The 24789-nt window shown below is 34.2% G+C and overlaps 4 protein-coding genes and 1 pseudogene across 5 annotated transcripts in view; 4 read left to right on the top strand and 1 right to left on the bottom strand.

The window, feature by feature from the left end:
* The window catches only part of LOC144834499 (WD repeat and SOCS box-containing protein 1-like), a 215216-nt gene that overhangs the window by 88357 nt on the left and 102070 nt on the right, over positions 1–24789 (top strand). The window lies entirely within an intron of this gene.
* Positions 1–24789, top strand: part of LOC144835601 (uncharacterized) — a 122449-nt gene that overhangs the window by 7315 nt on the left and 90345 nt on the right. The gene's annotated exons all lie outside the window — the stretch shown is intronic.
* LOC144834445 (carbohydrate sulfotransferase 11-like) lies at positions 1480–8432 on the top strand. Of its 2 annotated transcripts, none has more exons than XM_078689250.1 (4): positions 1480–1517; positions 5287–5435; positions 5872–5924; positions 6747–8432. In XM_078689250.1, exons 1-4 carry the CDS (start codon positions 1495–1497, stop codon positions 7572–7574), a joined length of 1053 nt encoding a protein of 350 aa, XP_078545376.1. In that variant the 5' UTR covers positions 1480–1494; the 3' UTR covers positions 7575–8432. The 2 variants fall into 2 exon arrangements, with proteins under 2 accessions (XP_078545376.1, XP_078545377.1); XM_078689251.1 differs by lacking the exon at positions 1480–1517 and adding an exon at positions 2592–3055 and having other exon boundaries at positions 6747–8431.
* On the top strand, positions 9950–20483 carry LOC144834497 (neuronal acetylcholine receptor subunit alpha-10-like). Its single transcript, XM_078689320.1, has 6 exons — positions 9950–10038; positions 11514–11659; positions 14562–14606; positions 15521–15630; positions 17928–18466; positions 19796–20483. Exons 1-6 carry the CDS (start codon positions 9987–9989, stop codon positions 20251–20253), a joined length of 1350 nt encoding a protein of 449 aa, XP_078545446.1. The 5' UTR covers positions 9950–9986; the 3' UTR covers positions 20254–20483.
* On the bottom strand, positions 16044–16161 carry LOC144836332 (5S ribosomal RNA; annotated as a pseudogene).

The raw sequence follows: 24789 nt of genomic DNA, 5'->3' as shown, positions 1-24789 counted from the left end.
GGGATATCTGAATAGGCTTGGGATATCTGAATAAGGCTTGGGATATCTGAATAGGCTTGGGATATCTGAATAGGCTTGGGATATCTGAATAGGCTTGGGATATCTGAATAGGCTTGGGATATCTGAATAGGCTTGGGATATCTGAATAGGGCTTGGGATATCTGAATAGGCTTGGGATATCTGAATAGGCTTGGGATATCAGAATAGGCTTGGGATATCTGAATAGGCTTGGGATATCTGAATAAGGCTTGGGATATCTGAATAGGCTTGGGATATCTGAATAGGCTTGGGATATCTGAATAGGCTTGGGATATCTGAATAGGCTTGGGATATCTGAATAGGGCTTGGGATATCTGAATAGGCTTGGGATATCTCAATAGGCTTGGGATATCTGAATAGGCTTGGGATATCTGAATAAGGCTTGGGATATCTGAATAGGCTTGGGATATCTGAATAGGCTTGGGATATCTGAAGAGGTTTGGGATATCTGAATAGGCTTGGGATATCTGAATAGGCTTGGGATATCTGAATAGGTTTGGGATATCTCAATAAGGCTTGGGATATCTGAATAGGCTTGGGATATCTGAATAGGCTTGCGATATCTGAATAGGCTTGGGATATCTGAATAGGCTTGGGATATCTGAATAGGGCTTGGGATATCTGAATAGGCTTGGGATATCTGAATAGGCTTGGGATATCTGAATAAGGCTTGGGATATCTGAATAGGGCTTGGGATATCTGAATAGGCTTGGGATATCTGAATAGGCTTGGAATATCTGAATAGGCTTGGGATATCTCAATAAGGCTTGGGATATCTGAATAGGCTTGGGATATCTGAATAGGCTTGGCTTGGGATATCTGAATAGGCTTGGGATATCTGAATAGGCTTGGGATATCACCATCAGTTACTCCAGTAGTTGGCAACTGTATTTTAAGAAAGTAAATGTAATCTTAAATAAGTAATTTAATATTTCAATGATATCTATAAAAAGAAAAAAAGAAGAAAAAAAAGGCTTTCACGTGATTTCACGCTCAATAAAACACACTTATAGAATTGGTTCGGTAGTTAACAAGTTAACAATTTTAAATGTTTATGTTGATGACTATTTAATATGACACATGGGTAGCTCCGGGTTTGAATATATTGTTTATTATAATATAAACATTTATAACTACATTAATTGTGACCTCAGTTACCTTTTGTCAGCAGAGAAGCAGAACGAAAAAGTCATTACAAAAAAGTTATGTGTAGCATCACTTTTTAAAATTAAATATAGGCATAGCGAGTTATCAAACGTGTTTTGCTTGTTTTTTGTGTGGACAATACATCTATCAAAATGCGAAATTAAAGTTAAGGGTATTTCTCATTCTTAATCATGTCAATGCAAGTATTATAGTTATTAGTATGCAGAAACACAGCATTCTTGCTGGTATACCGACAATCGAGTCTACTAATGTAAGCCTGTATATAACGTTGTCAGTAGGAAGCCAGTTATGAGACGAAGAAGAACAAAAAGGTATTTTATTGGCCATGTTATAGTTTTTAAATTTTGGCAGGCCTACGGATATGTGAAAGAAACATTAGTTATAATATATTATATGTATTTTTAATATATTACAAATAATATAGTAGGTCTATTGAGTTGGATCCTGGATAAGGGAGTATGGTGGGTAACTAAAAGTGAATATTACATTTTTCTCCTGGAGCATAAAAATAACTCGGTTAGTTCAACCAAGCCAGCAGGGATGCCATTCATATAGTGGTTGAGGCACAACTGAATAATTATGGCACACAGTTTTTTAGACGCGTGGAAACTACAGCTCACTATGTCGGTTGGTTGGTCGGTCGGTCGGTCGGTAAACACTAATTCAAATTTGAGCACACGACTAGACTGCAGCCATGTATATGGCCTTGTTAAGCAAGAAAAACCATGTGAGAAGATCTTTACAATCACGGTGAAAACGAGCACTGTTATTAATTATATCATTAATCTAAAGGAAAAAAATTACTGAAACTATGTATATGAATTACTAGAGAAACTCCAACCGCCAGTAATACTAGTTTTAAACGGTTGAGATGAGGAAATGTGTGAGTTAGAAATATAACTGGAAGCGGTAAATGCGATTATGGTGCGGTTGATACTTAGTACAAGAGAAAAACAACATTTACGCCTATTAATTTATCAGCACACGTCTAAAAAGGAAACCATAATTTACACACAAATTGATTCGCAAGAATCGAAAGCGTAGGTTTATGCGCATGCGTATTCATAACGTTCTTTTGGTGACGCGAACAAATGCGCAACCAATCATAATAATAATAATAATATTTATTCGGTCATCAATGTAAAAATAACCAGGAATGAGAATAGGCTAAAGCCCAAACAGATTCTGCACTCACTCCATAGACTAATTCGGATTCGCTCGACTTGTGGAAAAGTGCCAGTTAATGCACAAGTTCATTGGGTTAATTGAATTCATTAATAATGTAACCGACTTCTGATTTTATTACGTATTACTTTTAGTGCGCGTGTGATAAACACATCCATTATTCAACGAACAATGTTTGACCTGATCCGCGTTGTTATCTATTTGACCTTTAACTCAATTTCCTGATAATTTCATAAACGCTGTTCTTTTGTGGCATTTGCCAACAATATTTCAAGGTAAAGCTTTTTCTAGCTATGTATAGTACAGTAAAGTTTCATATTGCTACAAACAGTGATTTGTGACGTTAAATGAGTCATATAATATTTAGGAGCACAATTGTCAACCTGTTTATTATTAGCATTAACGTCGTTACGGAGAGTGCAAAGTGAGTTAATGGTCTTCTCATCACAAAACAGAGAGAGGTCAATTAATATCTTTGATTTTGATATAATGGACTTGTATTGATTGAGCTAAATTTACAGTGCTCGTGAATTCTTCAATAGGTGATAGCATATTCAATTCATAAGGCTATATAAACAAAAGTTCAATTCAGAACACGGATATCTAACCATGTAGAAATATCGGGTATGAAGTAAGGAAAACAGAGAAGAAAAACATTTACACGGTAGGTTTAACCTCTTGTAAAGGACATAGTATAGTTGTATATTATATTGAATACTGTGCAAGGTATATGATTTCCATTTTTACCACGTACTAAAGCCATAGCAGCGGGAAGTGCACCGAAATTCAGTCTTGTTCGCTCCGATTTATCAACAGGCGTATACAGTTAAGTAAGTATGCCTTCGCCTAGCTAGTAGACAAACCACATGAGATTTGCCACAGGAAATTTTAACAAGCTTATTTAAAGAGTTTGTCAGTGGTTCAACGTGCAAGTAGGATTTAATAACCTCCGATTTATTGCCTTAGTAATGTTTAGTTAATTCCGAGTTTAGGTAGGCTGGTCGTGTCAAAAGCAGACGATATTGTAATCCCATGGTTTAATGTATATATGTTCTGTGTACACACTATAAAGACAGGTTTCTTCAATGAATTATTTACATTCTTTGTCTTTCGAGTAGGCATAAGCAGGCAGGGGTCCAGGGGAAGCCCGGCTCTTAAGAGTAATTCATATAGGTCGTTTCAATCGATTTCTGTGTAGGCCTACATACAAATTCCGCCTAGAAGAATACAATTATTTTGGGTTACGCACTCTTATTTAATTCAATATAGTCTTCTTAGATATTGTATTTTCTGAAATCATATACGATACGATACGTCATGCTTTTCATAGAAGTCTTACTTTCTATTTCATTTTCAACAATTGAATGATTTTGCTTTTGAAAAATGAGGGGGACAATACCCCACTAAAAATATGCATTTCTTCGTCCCTCAGGATCTGCGCCGGTGAATATATGCCTATTACCGTGCTATATGTACACCATTTGGTCTAATTCCTACATTGTATTTGGAATATTATTTAACAAGGGAAGAGTGAATTGTAATTTCATACACTCTTCCCTGATTTAACATGAAGGACACACTTGGTTCACTAAACTGTATTAGGCTAATTTCTTGATCCGTTTAAATTAAAGGAGTGTCGAGTCGATATGGCAAATTACTCGAAGCTAAGACTATCGATTATAACTAGATGTGTTGATTAGACATTGATTCATTCAAAGAGGCGATGTAAACACAGCATATAACCAGGTCTTACAAGATGAAATACCAAGTAAACAATGCTTCTGCAGTTCTTTAAATACATTTTTAATGCGACAATGTATGAGCGCGTGTTTCAATGTGTTTATGAATAAGGCAGGGTAAACATATAACCACCCACAAAATAGCATGAAAACATAAAGGAAATGAATTATGTAGTTTTACTGCGTAACTGCAGTGGAATAATGTTGACCTATAAACACACATAATATTATAGTCAAAATAGTATTCTTTCAAAGAGTACCCAAGTAAAGAAATCCGTACTTAGTATAGTATCGATGGTTTGAGATTATAGTTGTTATTTATCATCAAGTCATTTTCACACCTTCAATAACAATTACTTTAGTACCGTATGTAGACTATAACTAATGGAAACAACAGAAAAGGATATATATAGATATTAATAGGAAGCCAAGGCAGGATCTCAAAAGATACAGGATCTTGAGTCGGGTCTGACTGAGGCAAGGGACAGGCCTACAAGGGACAGGCCTACAAAGGGACAGGGACAACCGGGATAAAAATAATATGATACTCTATCTTGTTTGAATAGCTAAATTCGTAAACAGATGAACCGAAAAGCATAATGCCTGTATTTCTATATTTAGTCGTCTAAACGTGTCAAATCAAAGGGACGTGAATCGAGGTGTAATAAACAACATATGGCAGATTTTTTTAAACTTGGCAATTAGATTGAGATGATCACTGATTATGTGACTCGATATACTGTTTCAAAGGTACTTTGTTGCTATATATCAATATTACATAAAACTATTTGAGTCACCCAAAAGATTATTTAGAAACCTGCTATAAAATAAAACACTAACAAACCGACTAAATAATGTTCTGTTTTGTTATGAAGCCAAATGTATCATCGAAAATGAAAGTGAGTCAGTCATCGGAAGTACAGACAATTACATTTATTTATATGATATTGTGATGTCGCGCGTTTTTTTTTTATAAATTTGAGTAGGCCTATCATGGGGTGGAGGTTGAATCGTAAAAGCAACCTTTTCGGAGGAAAGTTCCGTTTTCTCGACGATGACACAATAAAGATATGTGTAACAGAGCTTAATCTGCAGCGAATTGAAGACAAAATGTAGGCTGCTATTCATTAACAGACGAATGTATTGTTTTTAACAGGTTTCTGATTGGCGAGATGTCGCAGAGTAAATTTTGCAAAGGACGCGTACTTTCTGTAACATTACCAGGCGTTGTGTTTGTTGTAATTGGCTGTTTCTTTTTTATTTCTAACCAAAATGAATACTGGACCAGTGTATTATATAAATCAGGTAAGGACAAGTAAAATTAAAGACACAGTCCAACTTGTTTAAAAGTGATTGTCATGTGTGTAGATAAGTTGACGAAATCAACCTGTCAAATTATTTTAAAAACAAATTAATACGCATCCAACAGCGGGAAAGTCAAGCCAATTAAACATGTTGGCTAAACTATATAATAATGTATCGTGCTTAAGGTAGATAAACTAGTAAGTACCGTAAGTCTCGTTTGAGGCGAGGGGTGCGCGTGTAAAGAGTAGGCCTAACGATTATAGTTAACTCTGGCACTGTGTCAGAATTGAATCCATGACCTTGGAATTGGAAGGCAAGCTCTTTAACCACAAGCTACAAGCTAAAAACTACATTTTACCAACGTCTTGTAGGCCTACTATAAATACATAGAGCCATAAAATGTTATTAATGACAACTATTTACTCGTCTCTTTCAGGAACAATGACAGCGCCCCCATTCAAACAGACACTACTTCGAAAGCAAGGCAAGGTGAGAGATCGCCAGTATCTCATTAATATTCATTAGGCTGACAGTATATTTCTAGGAAAATGTAATAGCAGGATCGTTACGTCACTCTAAAACTACTAAAAATTCACATATATGTTTTTTTTCTTTTAATATTTTGTCATTGGAAGAATAACACATAATTACAATAAACTGTAATCAATTTAAAATTTCATTTTGAGTAAATTTAAGTTAATTTGTGACATGATTCAACATCGAATGTCAATTTACACGCTATGACGACAGCATAAACGTACGCCACAATTACATTCAACTCAATTTATATCTATCTAAAACCAGAAAGGTTAGGTTATAAAGTTCAACATTCAATGCTGGTATTACGGCAATACTTTCCGGTCATAACAATCTTATAGATATCGATATTGTAAATAGAATAGCCGATTCTAGATACCGCAATATGTACAGTATAGACACATTCTGTTTCGCAAGTGTACTTGTGACGATAGGACCTACACTTAACCGTCACATACAGTGTGACACATATGTGACACTGTATATCAGTAAGGGGTTATCACACTGGACATATAATACTTTAAATATTACAGAGAATTGGGTGACTGTACCAACAAATAATACTGTATTAAACGCATTTTCGTAAGATATTTTAGTGTGTGCACGGAGACAAGTCTATTTCTATATATTTCCACACATGGATATATAGACTACCATATGGTACTGTCTATGGCACGCCGACGGGCATAAATATGTCACTCTATCGGCAACGATTAACAATTACACGTATAAATAAGTACCTATTCTTTATTCTGATATATTGCTTTGTTTCAGAGCGTCAAAATACCATTTTTAATTAATCAACGAGAAATTCAAGAAGGTAGGCGCAGTCACTTACAAACGGCTTGTTCAAAACATTACAGTCAGCCTCGATATGATGTCATCAAAAATCCACCGTGGAATATATTTCTAGACACAACTCATAAAATATTGTACTGCAATGTGCCAAAAGTTGCCTGTACAAGTTGGAAACGAGTTTTATTGGTTTTGACTGGAGTAATGAAACACACTGATGATATGGAACAGAAAGTTGTTAATAGGTACGGAAAATCGCAGCTAATTACGCTAAGTAAGATACCTCAGAACGAACGACAGAATGTTCTAGATACGTATACAAAATTCATGTTTGTGCGCCATCCATTTTCACGAGTTTTATCGGCTTACAATAACAAGATAAATCCGAATTCTTCTGCAGGATGGGACTCTATGAGGCGCCAGATTGCGTCGATAGACGGTCAGGGAAAAGATGCAACATTCACTAAATTTTTAAAATATATAATTCCTATGTCTCCTTCTGACGATGATCGACACTGGAGCACCACTACTAAACTTTGTTTACCATGTGACATAGACTATGACGTCATTGGAAAATTTGAAACACTGTCCGATGATGCCAAATATATTTTAAAATTAGCCAGTGTGGATGATCTGGTTGAATTTCCTTCCGCGCAAGGAAGTAGTCCAACGAACAGTTCCAAAAAACACACTTTACAGGAACAGTTTGACGGCGTGCCGCTTAACATTATTCACGGAATTTATGAGAAATACATTCTAGACTTTCAATTATTTAATTATTCTATACCAAAGTTAACGTTCGTCTGATCTGAATTCGGATTGGATTTCTTAATTAAATCTGATACATGCAATTCAAATGAAACTTGACAAGATTCTGAGGGCGTACCACCTCCGCCTACACTTAAAGTCCCTGCAGCAGCTGATTAAGATCTCCAAAGCGTATACATTGTGACACCTATGTAGGTCTGTATGAACAGTTCATTGGACCAACCGGGAAATTGACACACCGAAGAAACTTACGCATTTTTTGAACAAGAAAAAGCTTTTTAAATATTATGCCTAATAGAGGTAAGGGAATCGACGAACAGATGACTGTGTTGAATTCAGGGAGGTGTAATAAGCCGGCTATAAAATCTTTGGTTGGATATAGAATCATAATAAACCGTTGGGGGCGCCGATCTTTACTGTATACATGGGTTTTCTAATAGTACATGTATATTCCTGGCGTATTATTATTATATATATATCGTAATTGTTAACGCAAATTACATTGTCACTAGTGTTAAATATTTCAAATTTTTAGAAGATTGAAGTAGGCTAAACAACGGAGAATCGATGTGTGTGGGGTGGTGCGCGGGCGCGAAATGATAGATTTTTGCCTTAGTGCCCACTATAGTGTAGGCGTACTAGGTGTCTGGGCCAAAGCAAAGATGATGACGATTCAGCAAAGATACAGTCTGACAAGTAAACAAACAGGGTCACAGACAAGTTTGGTAATGGGTGTTCCTCTAAGGTTTCTAGAATAGATTATAAAAAGTCATCGTGAATGAAAGTTGAAAAATACGATGCCAAAGATGATATGTTTAGAAAAATGTGTATATCGTTATGATAAAGTAGGAAAACATGTGCTTCTTTCTATTACTAGCCTTCAATATTTATGTTATTTTATAATAAATTTGAATAAGAATAATTATTTGTGTCGTAAACCGTAATATCTTTAGCTTTATTTAGATATGATTTTCTTCTGAAACCTGACGTGAATTGAAAATGTAGTACATAATGAAAACAGACTCGAACCTCTTCTTCATCTTCTTCATCTTTTTGGAGCAAACTTCATAGTTGAAGGCTACTGCTCCACTAAGGGTCCCATTGTGACATCGGCAGCCAACTACGGCGCCAATTCGTCTGTCCACGACAGTGTGTGTGTATGAATGAACTAGTACACCGGGGTAACCCCCTACTCGTCTCGAAAGATGTACTAGGTTCTTTAAAGTGCACATGAGCCAGATATACACTGGACCTACGGTTTATAGTCCTTATCCGAGAAGACTTGTTCTACCACCAGAACCATGGAGCGAGTGAGCCTCGAACCCTTGCCAATGTTATGGCTATGGATTTCGGTTCCACTGTCTTAACCGCTCGGCCACACTCACTCACCTATAAGCTCAACACCTATAAGCTCTTGGTGGTTGGGTTATACAAATAATTATGAAAGATACCGTATACAAAACCAACCATAGAAAACCAAACCCAAAGAATCGGGATTGATATAGAGTCAGAAGTACGTAGACACTATTTTATTTGCGTTTACTCACTACAGTATGTTGGTCTTAAAAAGCTAAGATATATATTTACCCATTTTGTACAATGTCCCCGCATGCGCACAATGAATAACATGACTAAAACGGTAATGGGGAGCGTCCTATTTGCCAAAGTTGACTACGGTTTAATGTATCTAGGAACTTAAAATATTACATACATTTAAACAAAAATATTTAGGCCTATTTAAGAAATATGAAATTAGAAAATACACTATTCTTAAACGCATTTGACCTAATAATTGCATCATTGCAACTGTCATCCATTTGTTATTGAATTATTCATATCTTTGAAATATTTATTTATTGAATTGAAATTATTTTATTTATACTGGGCGACGTCTTCAGTCAAAGACTGGTCTCCAAGGAGAGGGCCCAGTTATGATCAGTGGCTGGGATGTATTAATACACCGGGGTAACCCCCTACTCGTCTCGAAAGATCTACTAGGTTCTTTAAAGTGCACACGAGCTAGATATGTACACTGGACCTACGGTTTATAGTCCTTATACGAGAAGACTTGTTCTACCACCATAACCATGGAGCGAGTGAGCCTCGAACCCTTGCCGATGTTATGGCTACGTAATTACGGTTCCACTGTCTTAATCGCTCGGCGACTCACTCACTTTCTTGTTTTCTTTCGTACGCCAATTACCGATTTAAATACAAATTACTCCTATATATATATTTTAACAAAGATAATCACATATTATACCTAGTGTACCTATAGCAAGTGATACATCTAAGCAAAAAAAAAAATACAACAGTTGCGATGACAATGTAATAGTCTGGGTCGATATTATTGGCGGTAAACTATTGTGGTATCAGAAATACGTTAGTTGGATACGCTTATTGGAGCGTCTACTGCCATTACAATCGGACGAAAAGACCGTCTTATCAGAAATGCTAACTTTAATTTGCATCGTATTAGTTCTTACGAGATTCGAAAATACAGGTAAGTTCTGATATTAATATCTGTATGTCTATATCTAACCTTGTCGCCTTTAAATTGAATGACCTTCGAGTCTTTAAGAATACAGTAGAATCCTATATAGGCCTAAAGTGAACACTTTCAAGACAAAACCAAATGTCTCCTACATCTTGACAGTAATATGGTTGACCACCTGGCGTTTATGCATTTTTGAACCTGTGCAATATTTATAAATTATATAAATTTAACTAGATACTTTACTAGAGATAATATAGATGTAATAGAGATTACTAGATCGTCTGGCTATAGGGTGCCGATACCATAAATTCAACTATGTATTTATATGAATGCTCTTTATGTGCTTTCAATAAATCCTATGTTTTTACTTACTTAGTTTTGAAGGTTGCCCTTATTGATGAGATAATTAGAAATAGATCTGAGAGATGTAAATTGGTATGAAATAACATTCACCATTATTTTGCTTGCTCTTCAATTAATTAAATGTATTGATCATGCGCCTGTAACAAAAAAAACCGTACAAAAAAGTCATTTTATCACCCAAAAAGAGGTACCGGTATACAATATTGAAAGAACGTGAGAAACATTATAATAAAACAAGCAATTTATTATGAAGATATGATGTATAAATCAATCAGTGAATTTATTCTAACAACTGCAATGTCGTAAAGATCATTGTAAAAAAAATCAGTACTACAAAATAGGCAGTTAAAAAGAACGCACGTTCAAAATAACTACAATATTGTACTAAAGAAAAATTATCGCATGATAAAAAAAAAATTGAAATTGGAAAATCAGTACTAAATCGAAACGCTAACCATGTAAAGAAAATGATGAATGGTCTGGTACCATCTTATTTCGAACGTGGGCACTACACGAAGCTGGCCCGCCGGAACATTTAGCACAACTTGTTTTAAAGCTCTGTCTACACTATCAAACTAGTTTGGTGGGCTGGTGTGATGGGCCCAAATATGGTAGTGATATGACATCATCATGTCTATATATGGGCACATCACATTTTTTTGTCACATAAAGTTTGATAGTGTAGACAGAGCAACAATTTCAAATACGGGCACGGGTAAACTTGTGCTTGAATATCACTCTTAGTTTACATGCACATTTATGTACTAACAGTTATGCGAACGTTTTTGTGCATGGGTACACGGTCCCTTCATTGGTCAATTGGTATCACGTCTACCATTGTAGAAAAAAAGCCAACCACGACATTAAAAGAAAGGCTTAAGCCTAGACACATTTAAAATACACGCTGCCAAGTAATTATGCATATAATTAGGCCTATAAGTATGTTTTCTTAGAATAAAATTTAGTATGTATTTCTAATTTGACGTATTGTTTTTATTTACTATTCGTAAATTTTCCCCTTTCATTACTTTATGCCACACATCTTTGTTTTGTAAGTGTTTGTATACGTTTTTAGTTTATAAATATTGTAGTTTTATATATAATTACTGGATTTACAGTTGATGCAGATGCGATTAACAATGAAGCTAAGTTGATAAATGATCTGCTGGCGAACTATCCTCAACCATCTGCTAGACCTGTCTACAACGATTCTGATGCCGTTATCATAACATACCGTTACCTTGTAACGCAAGTCACTGAATTAGTAAGTATGAAAACGCAGCTCTTCCATAAAACTTGGTTCCAACTAGAGATGCAACGCAAGGACGTTCAAGCACAACGCAAGTGATTTGCGTTGCGCCTAGTGGGAACAAAGCTTAGGAAGAAAGTTTACCTTCTCCATATCAAACTTCATAATTTATTTTTCTAAAAATGCAATATCTAACACAAAGCTTAAATCAATTAGTGGACCTACTACTGATCAAACAATTCGAAAGCGTATTTCCAAATGAAACAATTACAAACATTTCAATATTCGATTTAAAATATTTCAAAAAACTGAAATCCTAAATCACATTATTTTTGGCCCGTGTTAATAGTAATTTTAATAATAAAAAGATACCAGAGGAAATTATTTTCCGGCGCAACTAGAGCGTGAAAATATGTAACTCATACGTGATCAAAATAACAATTAGAAATTGATTGGCTTTACAAATTGTAGAAACAGGTAAACATTCTATAAAATGAATGGTTCTAAAATTTTACTGAAAAGAGGCATTCATTCTTTACAAAAATGTTCTGTAATCCCAATGTCTGTAAGGTAAACTTGTACATACACCCAGTTTATTAATTTAAAGTATTACGCTACGATGAACTCTGACATTTTTAGAAATGTTGTTTCTTATTCGTTACCGTTAATGTCGATTCTCGTTTCCCTATGTTTTCTTTCAGGACGAAAGACGTCAATTTACTCTTTTAAAGATGTATTGTCTCTGAAAAAATATTTATAAAAATTTTTCTGTTGAATATGCCATTTTAATGTCACATAATAGTTATCCACTTTGACCAAAAATTAGATAAAAAAAAAATTTTTATCTGAAAAAAAATGTAATTTAAAACAACAAATTGTCAAATTGGCTGCCAGCCAATGGATTTTTGGTTGAATTTAACCATTTATTTTGTCATGTAATATGAGAAAACATTATTTTTTAGGGTTTTTTTTCTACGGAAGTGATTTTATTAAATCTACAAAATACCCTATTCAAAGTATGATTTAATTAATCTTCATTTTTCATGATTTTGGGGAATAATACATCTTTAATATAATTTTAAGGGATATATTTTGTCGAAGACTACGATCTAACCGTTATTATATTTCCAAAGTGTACACTATTTACCAATATTATGACTATGACTGTTCAGTAGCATAATTCCTGATGTAATCGAAATCTTGTTACCCAATACAAACCACTGTAACTGTATCTTAAAATACAAATATAATTGAAAGAATTTAAACAATTATTACACTTGTTGTAGAAAGCATTTATGTATACTTTATATCAATTGAACTAATGGGGTTAAAGCTTACTTCACCTGCATATACTCAAATCGAATATTTCTCTTTGTTTGTTGCTTCTTATAAAGTTATTGATTCGATCGATATGTGATATTAATTATCACTATAATCAATACATCCACACCTTACATATGATACTGGATCAAACAATGGTGTAAACTATACACGATCAACAGTTCAGGTTTACATATAATATTTTAAGTATAACTTATATACAGTAACTATGTACTTTGCGTGACGTCACGATTACACTTTCCTTAAAATCAAATACTGTAGGCCCAAAGAGGTCTAACATTCAAAGCGTATTAGGACTAAAACATTATTTCTCGTTTATGGTGACCAATAATTTTTTTCTACTTATCATTTTAATTTAATGAATATGTAATTGAATTCTATGGTCAAATACACCACTTGACTCATAATTATTATTTATTCATAATGTAAACACGTCAAAACCGAGTCATAATAACGGTACAGGCTCATGTTTAAACTTGCCACCGGCACAATTCTTTTCATTGTAATTAAAGGCTTATACACTACTTTATCATAATTGCTTAAAGGACAACTTTACCGAGAACCATAATTTTTACAACGTATTAAAGACGTATATATGATTTCAGAACAATTGAGAGAGTTACGATATCGCCGCGCGCCCTCGCCGAATAGCCGTCGCCGTAAATGCTGTGACGTCAAATATCATTAGCAAAATCTACCTCATGAGTTTTCGCGAACATTTCTATAAATAAATAAAAAAAAAATAAATGTTGAATTTTTTATTTTTTTTTTTGCCTATCGGTATATTGAAGTGTTTTTTTCAAAATAACAAACTAGGCAAAATTAAGCCTAATGCAGGTCAAATTAGCAATTTAAATTACAGGTACCTATCTCTTGTATGTTAACAACAGTGAACATTCATGAGGTAGATTTTGCTAAGCACACTTGACGTCACAGAAATGTACAGAGCGCGGGTAAATCTCGCAATTGTATATGAAATCATATGTACATCCCTAATACGTAGTCAAAAGTTCTTGATAAAGTTGTCCTTTAAGGTAAACACACACCGGTTGTACGTCTTAAATTGAAATTACCATACTTAATTAATAAAAAACGCCCTCTATTGACAACATTTAATCTTTGTAATAAAAAAATAGGAATTATATATGTTTGCCAAAGAGGGCGCTACAGTTATAAAGGTTAATAGAGGGCACTACTTTTAATAGAAGGTGTTACAGTTTTGATTAATAGAGGGCGCTATTGTTTATAATAAAATTTTAAAATTGATTCAACTAAATAATATACACTATAAACTGTAGGCACTGATGTGTTTGGTTTGTATAAGAAGATTATGTAGCAAAGAGACAAACGATTACTACAGAGGGACTAACAAATTTAAAAACTAAGTCACTTTTTAGTGTTCATCCCGAGGTAAAATATAAATATCTTCAGTTAGGCCTATACACTGAATTTGTATATACACCCAGTTTATTAATTTGAAGTATTACGCTACGATGAACTCTGAAATTGTTACAAATGTTGTTTCTTATTCGTTACCGTTAATGTCGATTCTGGTTTTCCCTATGGTTTCTTTCAGGACGAAAGACGTCAATTTATATCGGTGAACGGATGGATGGCACAGGTAAGTCTATTCTCAGGGCGACCGTTCGTTTATTATGGTTTTACGAAGCCTAATGGATCAATGGGCTTAAGAAGGTTGTTGACTGTGAGTGATGAATAAAGCGTTACACCTTTATGATCAGCAACATTTGTAATGTAATGTATTTATTATAAGAATGCGACATCTGTTAAAACAACTGTTAAAGGCAGTTTGTATTATGGTCATTTTTGAAATAGTTTGGATAATAAAACTTAGCCTAGTATGGGCTACTGGAAAAGGATGGTCAGTTGCGCAGCAATTTGTCTGAATAATGTTTTATTATAAAGCCTATACAGAATGTAAAATTAAAAAGCAATGATTAGGCCTACTACTAAAGAGTAATGTGGGTTCGACCTAGGAAGCTTTACGTTTTAGTAAATTGCTATAATATGACGTCACCAACACTTTAATACCATTGTATAGCGATAATCCATGTGCGAAAGTGAAGAAGGCTTAATCAGATGAATTACAATACTTAGGCTAGGCTAACCATTTTAATAATGATACTGAAAATTAATAACAGCAGTAAGGCCTAACGGTCTGGTAAACTTAGATCTCGCTAAATAAAGACAAAATAATCGATTTAATCAGGGAAGAGTGAATTCACTCTTCTCTGATTTAATTAATGTGGATATGGTTGTACTGTATATTCTATGTTATTTTCTTATAAAAGAAAAATAACAATCATTATAGAACTTTCAAACAATTTTCGATGGAAACTTACATCATCATTATAGAACTTTTAAAGGGTTTTCTCGTCTAAATCATCTCGATACTGTATTCACACATTGAGCCCCATCCTGGTTAGATCTTGTGAAATGCAATTTATAACCAGACCATAACATAACCCTTTAAGGGCAATCATTAACGTAATTTTTCCATTTGTATCGATCCAGACTTGGACGGATCACCTGATGGTATGGAACGCTTCGGATTATGGTGGATTGGGTACGATAAAAGTTGATAAATCAGCTATATGGATTCCAGACATAACGTTGTATAACAAGTAAGTAGGTAGTGGAGCTATAGCTTGGTGGTTAACGTGCTTGTTTTTCAATATCCCGGTGTCAATTGTTCAATCCTGACCTAGGATCGTCTTTCAACTCCACTCCCATGCCCCAAATTATACGATTCATTATAAAATAGTTTCTCCATCCTATTACAGAGTTTTTTATATTTGTTATGGCTTCAATAAACGACATTGTCAATTAGTCTTACATTCATCTGAATGATGACTAAGCCAGGACTGTTTAAAGCAGATTTGGTTGCTCCCAACATTAACCAAGGGCTTCTCTCGTCCAGTGCCCACCTTAACAAGAGGAGAGGCATAAGCCAATACGTCTGAGGCTGATACTAGATGCAGGGGCTGCCATAAGAGTCAGCAGTGCTGATTTCAAATGCTTAATGGCACCCCAGCTCCATATACAGCACCCGGTATTCACAGATGGTCTCCCAGCCAAGCTCTAACCGGGCCCAACGTTGCTTAACTTCGGTGATCTGACGAGAACCGGTGTTTCGACGTGGCAAGGCCGTATAATAACAGAGTTAGGCCTACTCTCTGTTGAATGCGTATATAAAGTTTATACGTTGAGGATCTGTGTAACGTATCTGTTGTCACAACTTTATTTTATTGTCTCCATTTTGTTCCATAGGAGTTGTGGAAAATATGTTGTTACCTCTGCTGATCTTAATCTTTATTTTAAAGGGGTTTTTCAATTAAGCCGTACTGCTGTACTACAACTGAGCTACCCTCGTAAAAAATAGATGACATAATATTTTCATGATATTTCATAAGCCCTACACATATATCTAATTTATACATTGTTATGTTCAGTATAAGTCGTCACCTGTAAATACGATACACCGTACTTAATTAGAAAATAGTATTTTTAATTACGAAAGAGGATATGGGATAGAATTACTCAATGTTTTTATGATCAGCGTGTCTAGTCTCATGAGACATTGCAAGATACTGTATATGGATAAACTTGACCAATCTAGTTTATTAAATGAAACAGCAACGGTCGTATAAATTGTATGGTATAGAAGATGATGATACATACACCAATTAGTAATTCAGCGAAGTTTTATTAAAAAGTAAGTCCAGTTGACTAGATTTTTCATAATCGTCTATATTAATACTACCCGAATGAATGATAATATCCATAACCATATACATTATATGGATAAAACTAGATAATTATTAGTAAATTGTTAAAGAATTTAGTATGGTTAAATAACTACGATTAGTGTAAAAATAGCTCTGAAACAACATTTTGTACATCTGCCACATAATCCAAATTGTAGTGGTAATTCTCCTAAAGATTAGAATTGGCTATAAGGTAGACTCGCCCTCTCATATACAGCTTAGGTTTGTTATCAAGTAGGCCTAATGCAACGGTGGTTGTCTACAGAGAGATTTGATTTAAATCAGCTTTGATCTGTTATGATTTCGTTAAAGGTTATGATGAAAACACGAAACGTATCTAGAACGCGCTATTCGGAAGTTTATGCGTATGTGTATCATTGTGTGTGAGTGTTTCATTCGCGCCAATAAATTCGACGGTGAAAACGTGTCTTATTTTCACAAACTTGTTTCGGTTGTACACGTTCCGACGACAACAAAAATGATCACTCTGCGCATGTCTACAAACGTTGGAGACATTTGAACGCTACTGTGGCTTCTTAGTTTTTCGTGACGTTAATCGTCGCAATAGCATAATAAAAGTATATTATATTAACTTATACGTGTCATCGTCATATAAGAATCTCAATATTAAATAGCAGTAAGAACACTTTACGCTATTCTTAAATTGCTTGGCGCCTACAAAACATTTTATAATATCGACACAAATACAGTTAATGAAGATATTTCACATTGGTTTGTAAATTCAACGATTAATTTTAATGAATATCAAACTCATCGAATAAATGGCTCATAAACATTTCCACACTATCAATGATGGATATACCTACCACAGCAAAAAGTATACATTTTCTACACCTGGTCATTCTCTATGACTACTAGGAAAACTAATGACCTATGACAATCATAGGCCCAATAATTTCCCGCTGATCAGGTCATTATAGCCTTTTTTTTTTTTTTTTTTTTTTTTTTTTTTTTGAAGAACTAGAACCTGGTTATTTCTATACGACGAAGTAAGTGTGTGTACATTATAAAACGTTTAACATGGCCCACGTGTGGTGGTATTAAAAATCCGCTTTGATTGTGTACCCCAGCACGACATAGTGATATAATGTTGTCTAAGCCACTGAGTTGATTGTTTTGTTTTCATTTTACAGTGCAGACGATAAATTCGAAAGTGTCAAAGACGACATCCCATTATCCATCGATTCAGATGGATCAGTTATCATGGCATCTCCAGCAATCTACACTGCATTTTGCAAAATGGATGTCAAATTCTTCCCATTCGACAAACAAGTTTGCAAATTTAAATTTGGATCTTGGTCGTACGGAAGTCAGGACGTTGACGTCGAAGCAATAACTGGAGAGGCTAGTAACCAGAACGAATTCCAGGAGAATGGTGTCTGGGATTTAGACTATGTCACCTTCGAAAAGAACGTTATTAAGTATGACTGCTGCCTACATCCATTTACCGACATCACTATGTCAATTGGTTTAGCAAGACGATATCAATCTTACATTGGCAATGTCCTAGCCCCTTGTGTGTTGCTTTCGTTTTTAGCAGCATTTGTATTCTATCTACCGGCAGAATGTGGTGAGAAGATATCATTTTCTATTACAAATCTATTGGCGATTGTCTTGTTTCAACAATTGATTGCTGAGTCATTACCGCCTTCTGATGAAACTCCTTATATTGGTGAGTAAACAATTCTAAACCGCCCGGTTATTTAAACAACACCATTAAAGTTTTCTAATAATGAGATGTCAATTATAAAACAGATTCGAATCTGGACGTCTTTTCAAGATAGTAAGGGCTTCTTTCGAGATAAACTATTTGATTATCAAAGGAACAAGGTCATGTAATGCCCAGATAACTTGTGATGCAGATATAATGTATGATCAAGTTTATATCATGCATTTATTTTACAGTTAAATGGTACTTTGATGACAAATATGTAAAATTGGCAAGTAATCTCTAAAAATTTCTTTTATTGTAGTAGTAATTCACAAATTATCAATATACAGAATTCATTTCGAAAAGAAGCCCACATCTTTTGTTTACAAAAGTAATCTTGAAAAGAAGCCCACCCAAGAGTACTAAAAAAAGAAGCCCATGGGCTTCTTTTCGAGGTTTGACCGTATTTTAGTTTAGCACACTACTACGGAATAATTGATTATCAAAAACAAAAAACAAAACTGTCATTACATTCCTTTAGTAAGCTAAGGTCTCTGGTCAAACCACTTACTGTAATTACATAGTACCTACTGTAGTAAGATTAATAGACAAGATACAATATGTTGTATTCGTCGCCTCAGGTCAACATGTCAGCGGATTCGTAATTGCAAGTCATGTTTCATTTATGTTAGAAATTCTATGACAGACATGTGAATAACAAGTAACAATCTATTAAAGAGGATATTACCAAAACTAAATTATTTACAGGGTTCTGAGAGACTCAGTAATCCATACCAAATTAATCGAAAAAATATATTAACTGCAACGACTTTAAATTATACAAATTCAACGTCAACGAATTAGAAAAAGTAAATCAGTACCGTAAACTTTGAAATATCAACACCTAATTATCATCACGATGATTTTTATAAAAAAAAAGTACAATATAGGTGAATCTGGGGGAATGTTAACAGTTAACAATAGTATTTTTCTAAAAACAATAAGTAACCTAATATGCTACTAACTTTTAAAGCCGATGTGATTACACGAATCTTACATTAAACTTAGTTCTGTGGTTTAAATATTTCTAGTAAGTATAAAAAGATGGATAAAAATAGTCATGTAAGAGTTCACTCTTCCCTCATTATATTTACAATGCCATCAGTAGATAGAAAAATACACAATAGTAGGATTGTAACTGACAAACGTGTCCCTAAAAGCCCGCGGATAGAATAATCACAACTTTGACGTAAGAAGATAATACTACATGCATAATGTTGCAATATATGTCAAAAACTTATAATTCAAACAATACGGTATTAATCTTTGGCTGTTTTCTTTTTTTTACAGCAAGCTTCTTCACACTCATAATCTCACTGGGGTGCATATCTGTGGTAGCGACGTCTATCATTCTAAAAGTTCATTACGGAAGACACAAGAAGCCCGTAAATGCTGTCATCAACACATACATCGTGAGAGGCTTAGGTTCATTCTTGGGCGTTTATAAGGACCAGAAGTGTACCGACATGGGTTCATCACAATGCTTCAAAAGAGTGCATCCTTCTCCCGTAGTCATCACAGACATCACTAAGAAGAACAATGGCGTTAACCCTTCAGATGAACTCAAAGAGATAATGGCAGATATCAGAAAGTTTAACGAGCAGATCGACGAGAGGAAGAAGGAGGAAGAACTTTTGGAAACATGGACGGATCTAGCGAGTGTACTTGACAGAATCATGCTGATACTATGCATGTTCATTGTGTTTACAGCATCTATAGTTGTAACAATTAAGTTAATAAAAAGATAATATTACATATTGTAATTTGGTAAATATAATTGTCTATACCGAAGAACTAATTAAGGGCAGATAATCTTCAGCTAGCTCCTGTAGATTAACGACATACGTTATACTTCCATATATAAAAACCAACCAAAGGAGTAACCCGAATCACTACAATATATTTAAATATTTGAAAGGACATGGCAATTAATAAAACTTAATTCTACATCCAGTTCAAACTACAGTAAAACCCATTTTGATCTGTTGTAATATAATTCGTGCTTAGACGAAAGTTACGCACTGTACTAGTAAATAAAACAAAAGTTATTATACTAATAGTTAAAATAAAAAAATAGAATAAAATCCTATTAATGTGAACACCACTTGAAGGGAAATTCTTAAATATTTATTTTACTTAAGTGAATAACTTGATGTTTAATGGATAAATCTCACTTAAGTGTGATTTTGTATGAATATGGAAATAGTATTTTAATTGGTATTGTTAGTTGTTGGTAGGATGTTAATTGTGATTTTCTTTTCACCGATTGTTAGATTATTAGTAAATATCATATTACAATAATCATAGACCATTAGAATTATGATAAATGCCCGTATTATAAATTATTGTCTGAAAACGTTACAGAGGTATTTCCTAATAAAACATTTCAAAGCAAATGGCTCCGAACAGCCTACATCGTTTTATTTCAATTATCCATGTTGTCGCAAATACATTCGAACGGTCAGGGCTGGTTTGGTTGGCTATATTAAGTGCACAGACGACATGGAACCAGGTACATGAGTGAACATAATTCAAAGCCTGTTAACTAGCATATTGAGTTGTTGAGTGCAGTGCTTTTTTATACCGGAAACGCGTGTAGATTCAATCTATCCTTTCATCCATTTTGGTAAAACGAATCAATTTGAACTTTGATATTAGAAAAAGTCAACTCGTAACCTTGTTGATAAATCTTGGCTCCCAATTGGACGTAACGCAAGACGTAATCACGAGCAACCAATGACAAGCGACAGTTTGAATAATCCATCGCTTCTTGTGATTGGTCAAATAACTTACGTTGCGATTACGTCCCTGCGTTATGTCCTTAAGCTCTGTCTACACTATCAGAATTTATGTGACAAAAATATGTGATGTGCCCATAATGGACATGATGATGTCATATCACTACCATTTGGGAATATCACTAACAATGTTTTTGTCAAACTAGTTTGATAGTGTAGACAGAGCTTTAGGAACCACGCTTAAGCTTGGCTCCCACTATAGAGACGCAACGCAAGCACGTAGACGCAACGCAAGCGAGTTCACCAATGACAAGTGACAGTTTGAATATTTCATCGCTTGTGATAAACTCATTTACGTTGCGTTACATCCTTGCGTTATCAACCTTAAGGATGCCGAATTAGCTGTGTATACCCAGGATGCCGCATACGCACCTAACGCGCTGAGAATGCATGAATGCACAGTTGATCTCGAGAAAATCACAGAATCAAAATTAATTTCAATTAAACCAACATATTTCTAGTGTGACAAGTTCCCTTGATACTGGAATTGATTTTATGTGACGTAAAATGATGTTTATATAACACATGGATTCTATTCTATTTACCTCAAACATATACTATGGGTTTAAACAAACATTGAAAAAAGTTACAATCTTGAAAGTAAAAAACGATGATAAAATCTTTATTGATTAGTAGTTCAAATATGAAATATTGGAAATTCATTAAAGAATTTATTAAGATGAAGTAGACAATAAAGTATAATAACTTTAAATATAAAAGCATTTAACTGTATGATTATTATTGAATAGCCATACTAATGTGCACATTTAATATAGCCCACTCACTGTTATTAATGTGAAAAATATACTTTCAGTTACGTGATATGATTATGAATTTTCTCAACAAACATTAACACCGTGCATTTTCAATGAATTCAATATGCAGATTTAAAGCAAGACTATTAGAAAATAGAAAAAAATCGATAAAAATAATCCGAAAAAGCACACAGTAGGTGAAATAAATGACGACAGTAGAACGATTGTAATAGTCATATTGACTTTTATAAATGACGTGCGCATGTAATACGCCTGTCGCAATGTTCTGTCCTATCGTCGTTATTTTCTCGTATCGAAATTCTAAAACATAATCAATGCCAGATTAATGACAATGTTTAGTTTGCATAGCCAAGTGTATGAACAATCTGTCACCAGCGAATTCTGACAACCAACACAATTGACTTTGTATTACATACTCAGTATTACATAATTCGTAAATGTTTCATTTATTTATAATATTTTCCTTTTCGCATGTTTGTACCGAATCAATTAATCAGTTATATCATTAAATTTCCACACAAATGTTTTATACATAAATGGTAATATTTTCCATATTTTATTAAACGTTGCCTTATTAATCAATATCACTGAATAATAATGGTTGCAGAGTGATTCGCATACGGATTGTACATAATGTTTATTCCACCGTGTTGGTGCAAATAGCCATACAATCAAGAAATACTTACGATTAATAGTTATAACATTATGCACAGCTATAATAATAATATTATATTGGTATTGAACGTGTAAATGCTCCACTATCTGTCTATCCTCGTATTATTGTCTTCATCATCAATCATATATCATAATCGCCCATAATACAATTAACCATATAATGTACAACACTATTCCCAACACAAATTGCTACTATTACAATTACCAATATTCAAAACATCAACAATACCACATACACCTTCGCCACCTTCTACCATACCATAAAAACGTTACCATGAACACTACTACCGTTACCAACACCTTCGCCACCTTCTACCATACCATAAAAACGTTACCATGAACACCACTACCGTTACCAACACCAACACCTTCGCCACCTTCTACCATACCATAAAAACGTTACCATGAAAACTACTACCGTTACCCAACATCTTCGCCACCTTCTACCATACCATAGAAACGTTACCATGAACACCACTACCGTTACCTACACCTTCGCCACCTTCTACCATACCATAAACACGTTACTATGAACACTACTACCGTCACCAACACCTTCACAATCAATAATTTTACCATCACCATTCCACATTCACCAAGAATATCACACCAACATCAAGTTTACCATTAACATTTAAGTACCACCGTCACCAAAAACCTGCGATCATCGTTAGAATCACCAATTATCAGCATTTTCAATATCATAGGCCTACTAATATTCAGAAATGTTTTTTTTTTCTCAAACAGAAAGTTATTTGGGAAATTATCATTATTAATTTTGATGCCGTGATCGACAGATTAATAATTCTTGTGAAACGTTCATTTTGTGTAAGTCATCGTGGAGGAGTAATCATTCGTATCTCAAAAGGGAAATCACACAGAAAACATGATATGAATAAACATGGTAATGCTTATCAATTGCATGCCTCTTGGGCCAAATTGAACATGATGATGAAGGAATATTACCCAAATTAAAGGAGATATATATCTATCAATTATTCGATCTTGATGAGTTTATAATGATGAAAATTGATAATGTTTCATAAGATTCCCTCGAGTTTGTTTGTATATCACCATCTGTGGGTGTAAAGGAAGGAATAATAATTATTATCTCGAAGGGTTAACTTATACAGAATGAATCCGTGAACACACAAATTGCATAATGTATTATCAACCTGAATTCTTCATGGAATTTTACTTGTAGCAGTAATATCAGGTTTTAATTTTCTGTAGTTCAGTTCAAGATTACAAGTTCATGCCCCTTTGTGTCAATTATATTATTGCTACAGGATATATAGCCTAAACTAAATGCAATATATCTACTAATTATTATCAGATGGATGCATTCTAGGCAATGTGAGGAACATACTGATAATTATTGAAAAACATGCGGTAAAAACAAGATATGCACGTGATTGCAAAGTAAATTGTATGTTATTTTAACAAATTACTAGGCCTAGGTATAAGCCTAAAGCTTGATTCCCAGTAGGACGCATTCACAAGCAAGTTCGGGTGATCCGTCGCTTGTGATTGGTCAAACTACTCGCGTTGCGTCCTAGTTGGGAGTAATCTTCTAAGCATTTTGGGAAATCCTTGAAAATCTTCTATATCTACATACATATCATTTTCTGTAATACAATTAGTTATTATAAATGTTATAAAGTTTTGTATGGATTTATTCAATGATTTTCCAAATAAATCGTCCTTCCACCATTATTTCCTTGATCCTCTCTACTTCCAAAATATATAACATTATTGGCAGTAATCGATTATTATTAACGTCACATGTTCAGTTGCAATTATCAAACAATTTAACATACCGAACTAGAACATGGAAAAATCTAATTATTTGCAACATTAACGTTTGAAGTCGTCTGTATACTGATGTAAATTTAATCATACAATACATTCTGTATGGCGTACATGCACCGACCTTTCAATAAGAAACTCCTTTATTCATTTCAATTCTAGTACTTTGCCCGGTTTGACATTTTATAAATGTTTTCCTTTTTTTTTTCTACGGAAGTTATTAACT

The sequence above is a fragment of the Antedon bifida genome, chromosome 2 (assembly GCF_963402885.1).
Source record: "Antedon bifida chromosome 2, ecAntBifi1.1, whole genome shotgun sequence".
Taxonomy (NCBI): Eukaryota; Metazoa; Echinodermata; class Crinoidea; order Comatulida; family Antedonidae; genus Antedon; species Antedon bifida.
Note: the sequence above shows the minus strand (reverse complement) of the source record. Positions and strands in the feature narration are given on the sequence as shown.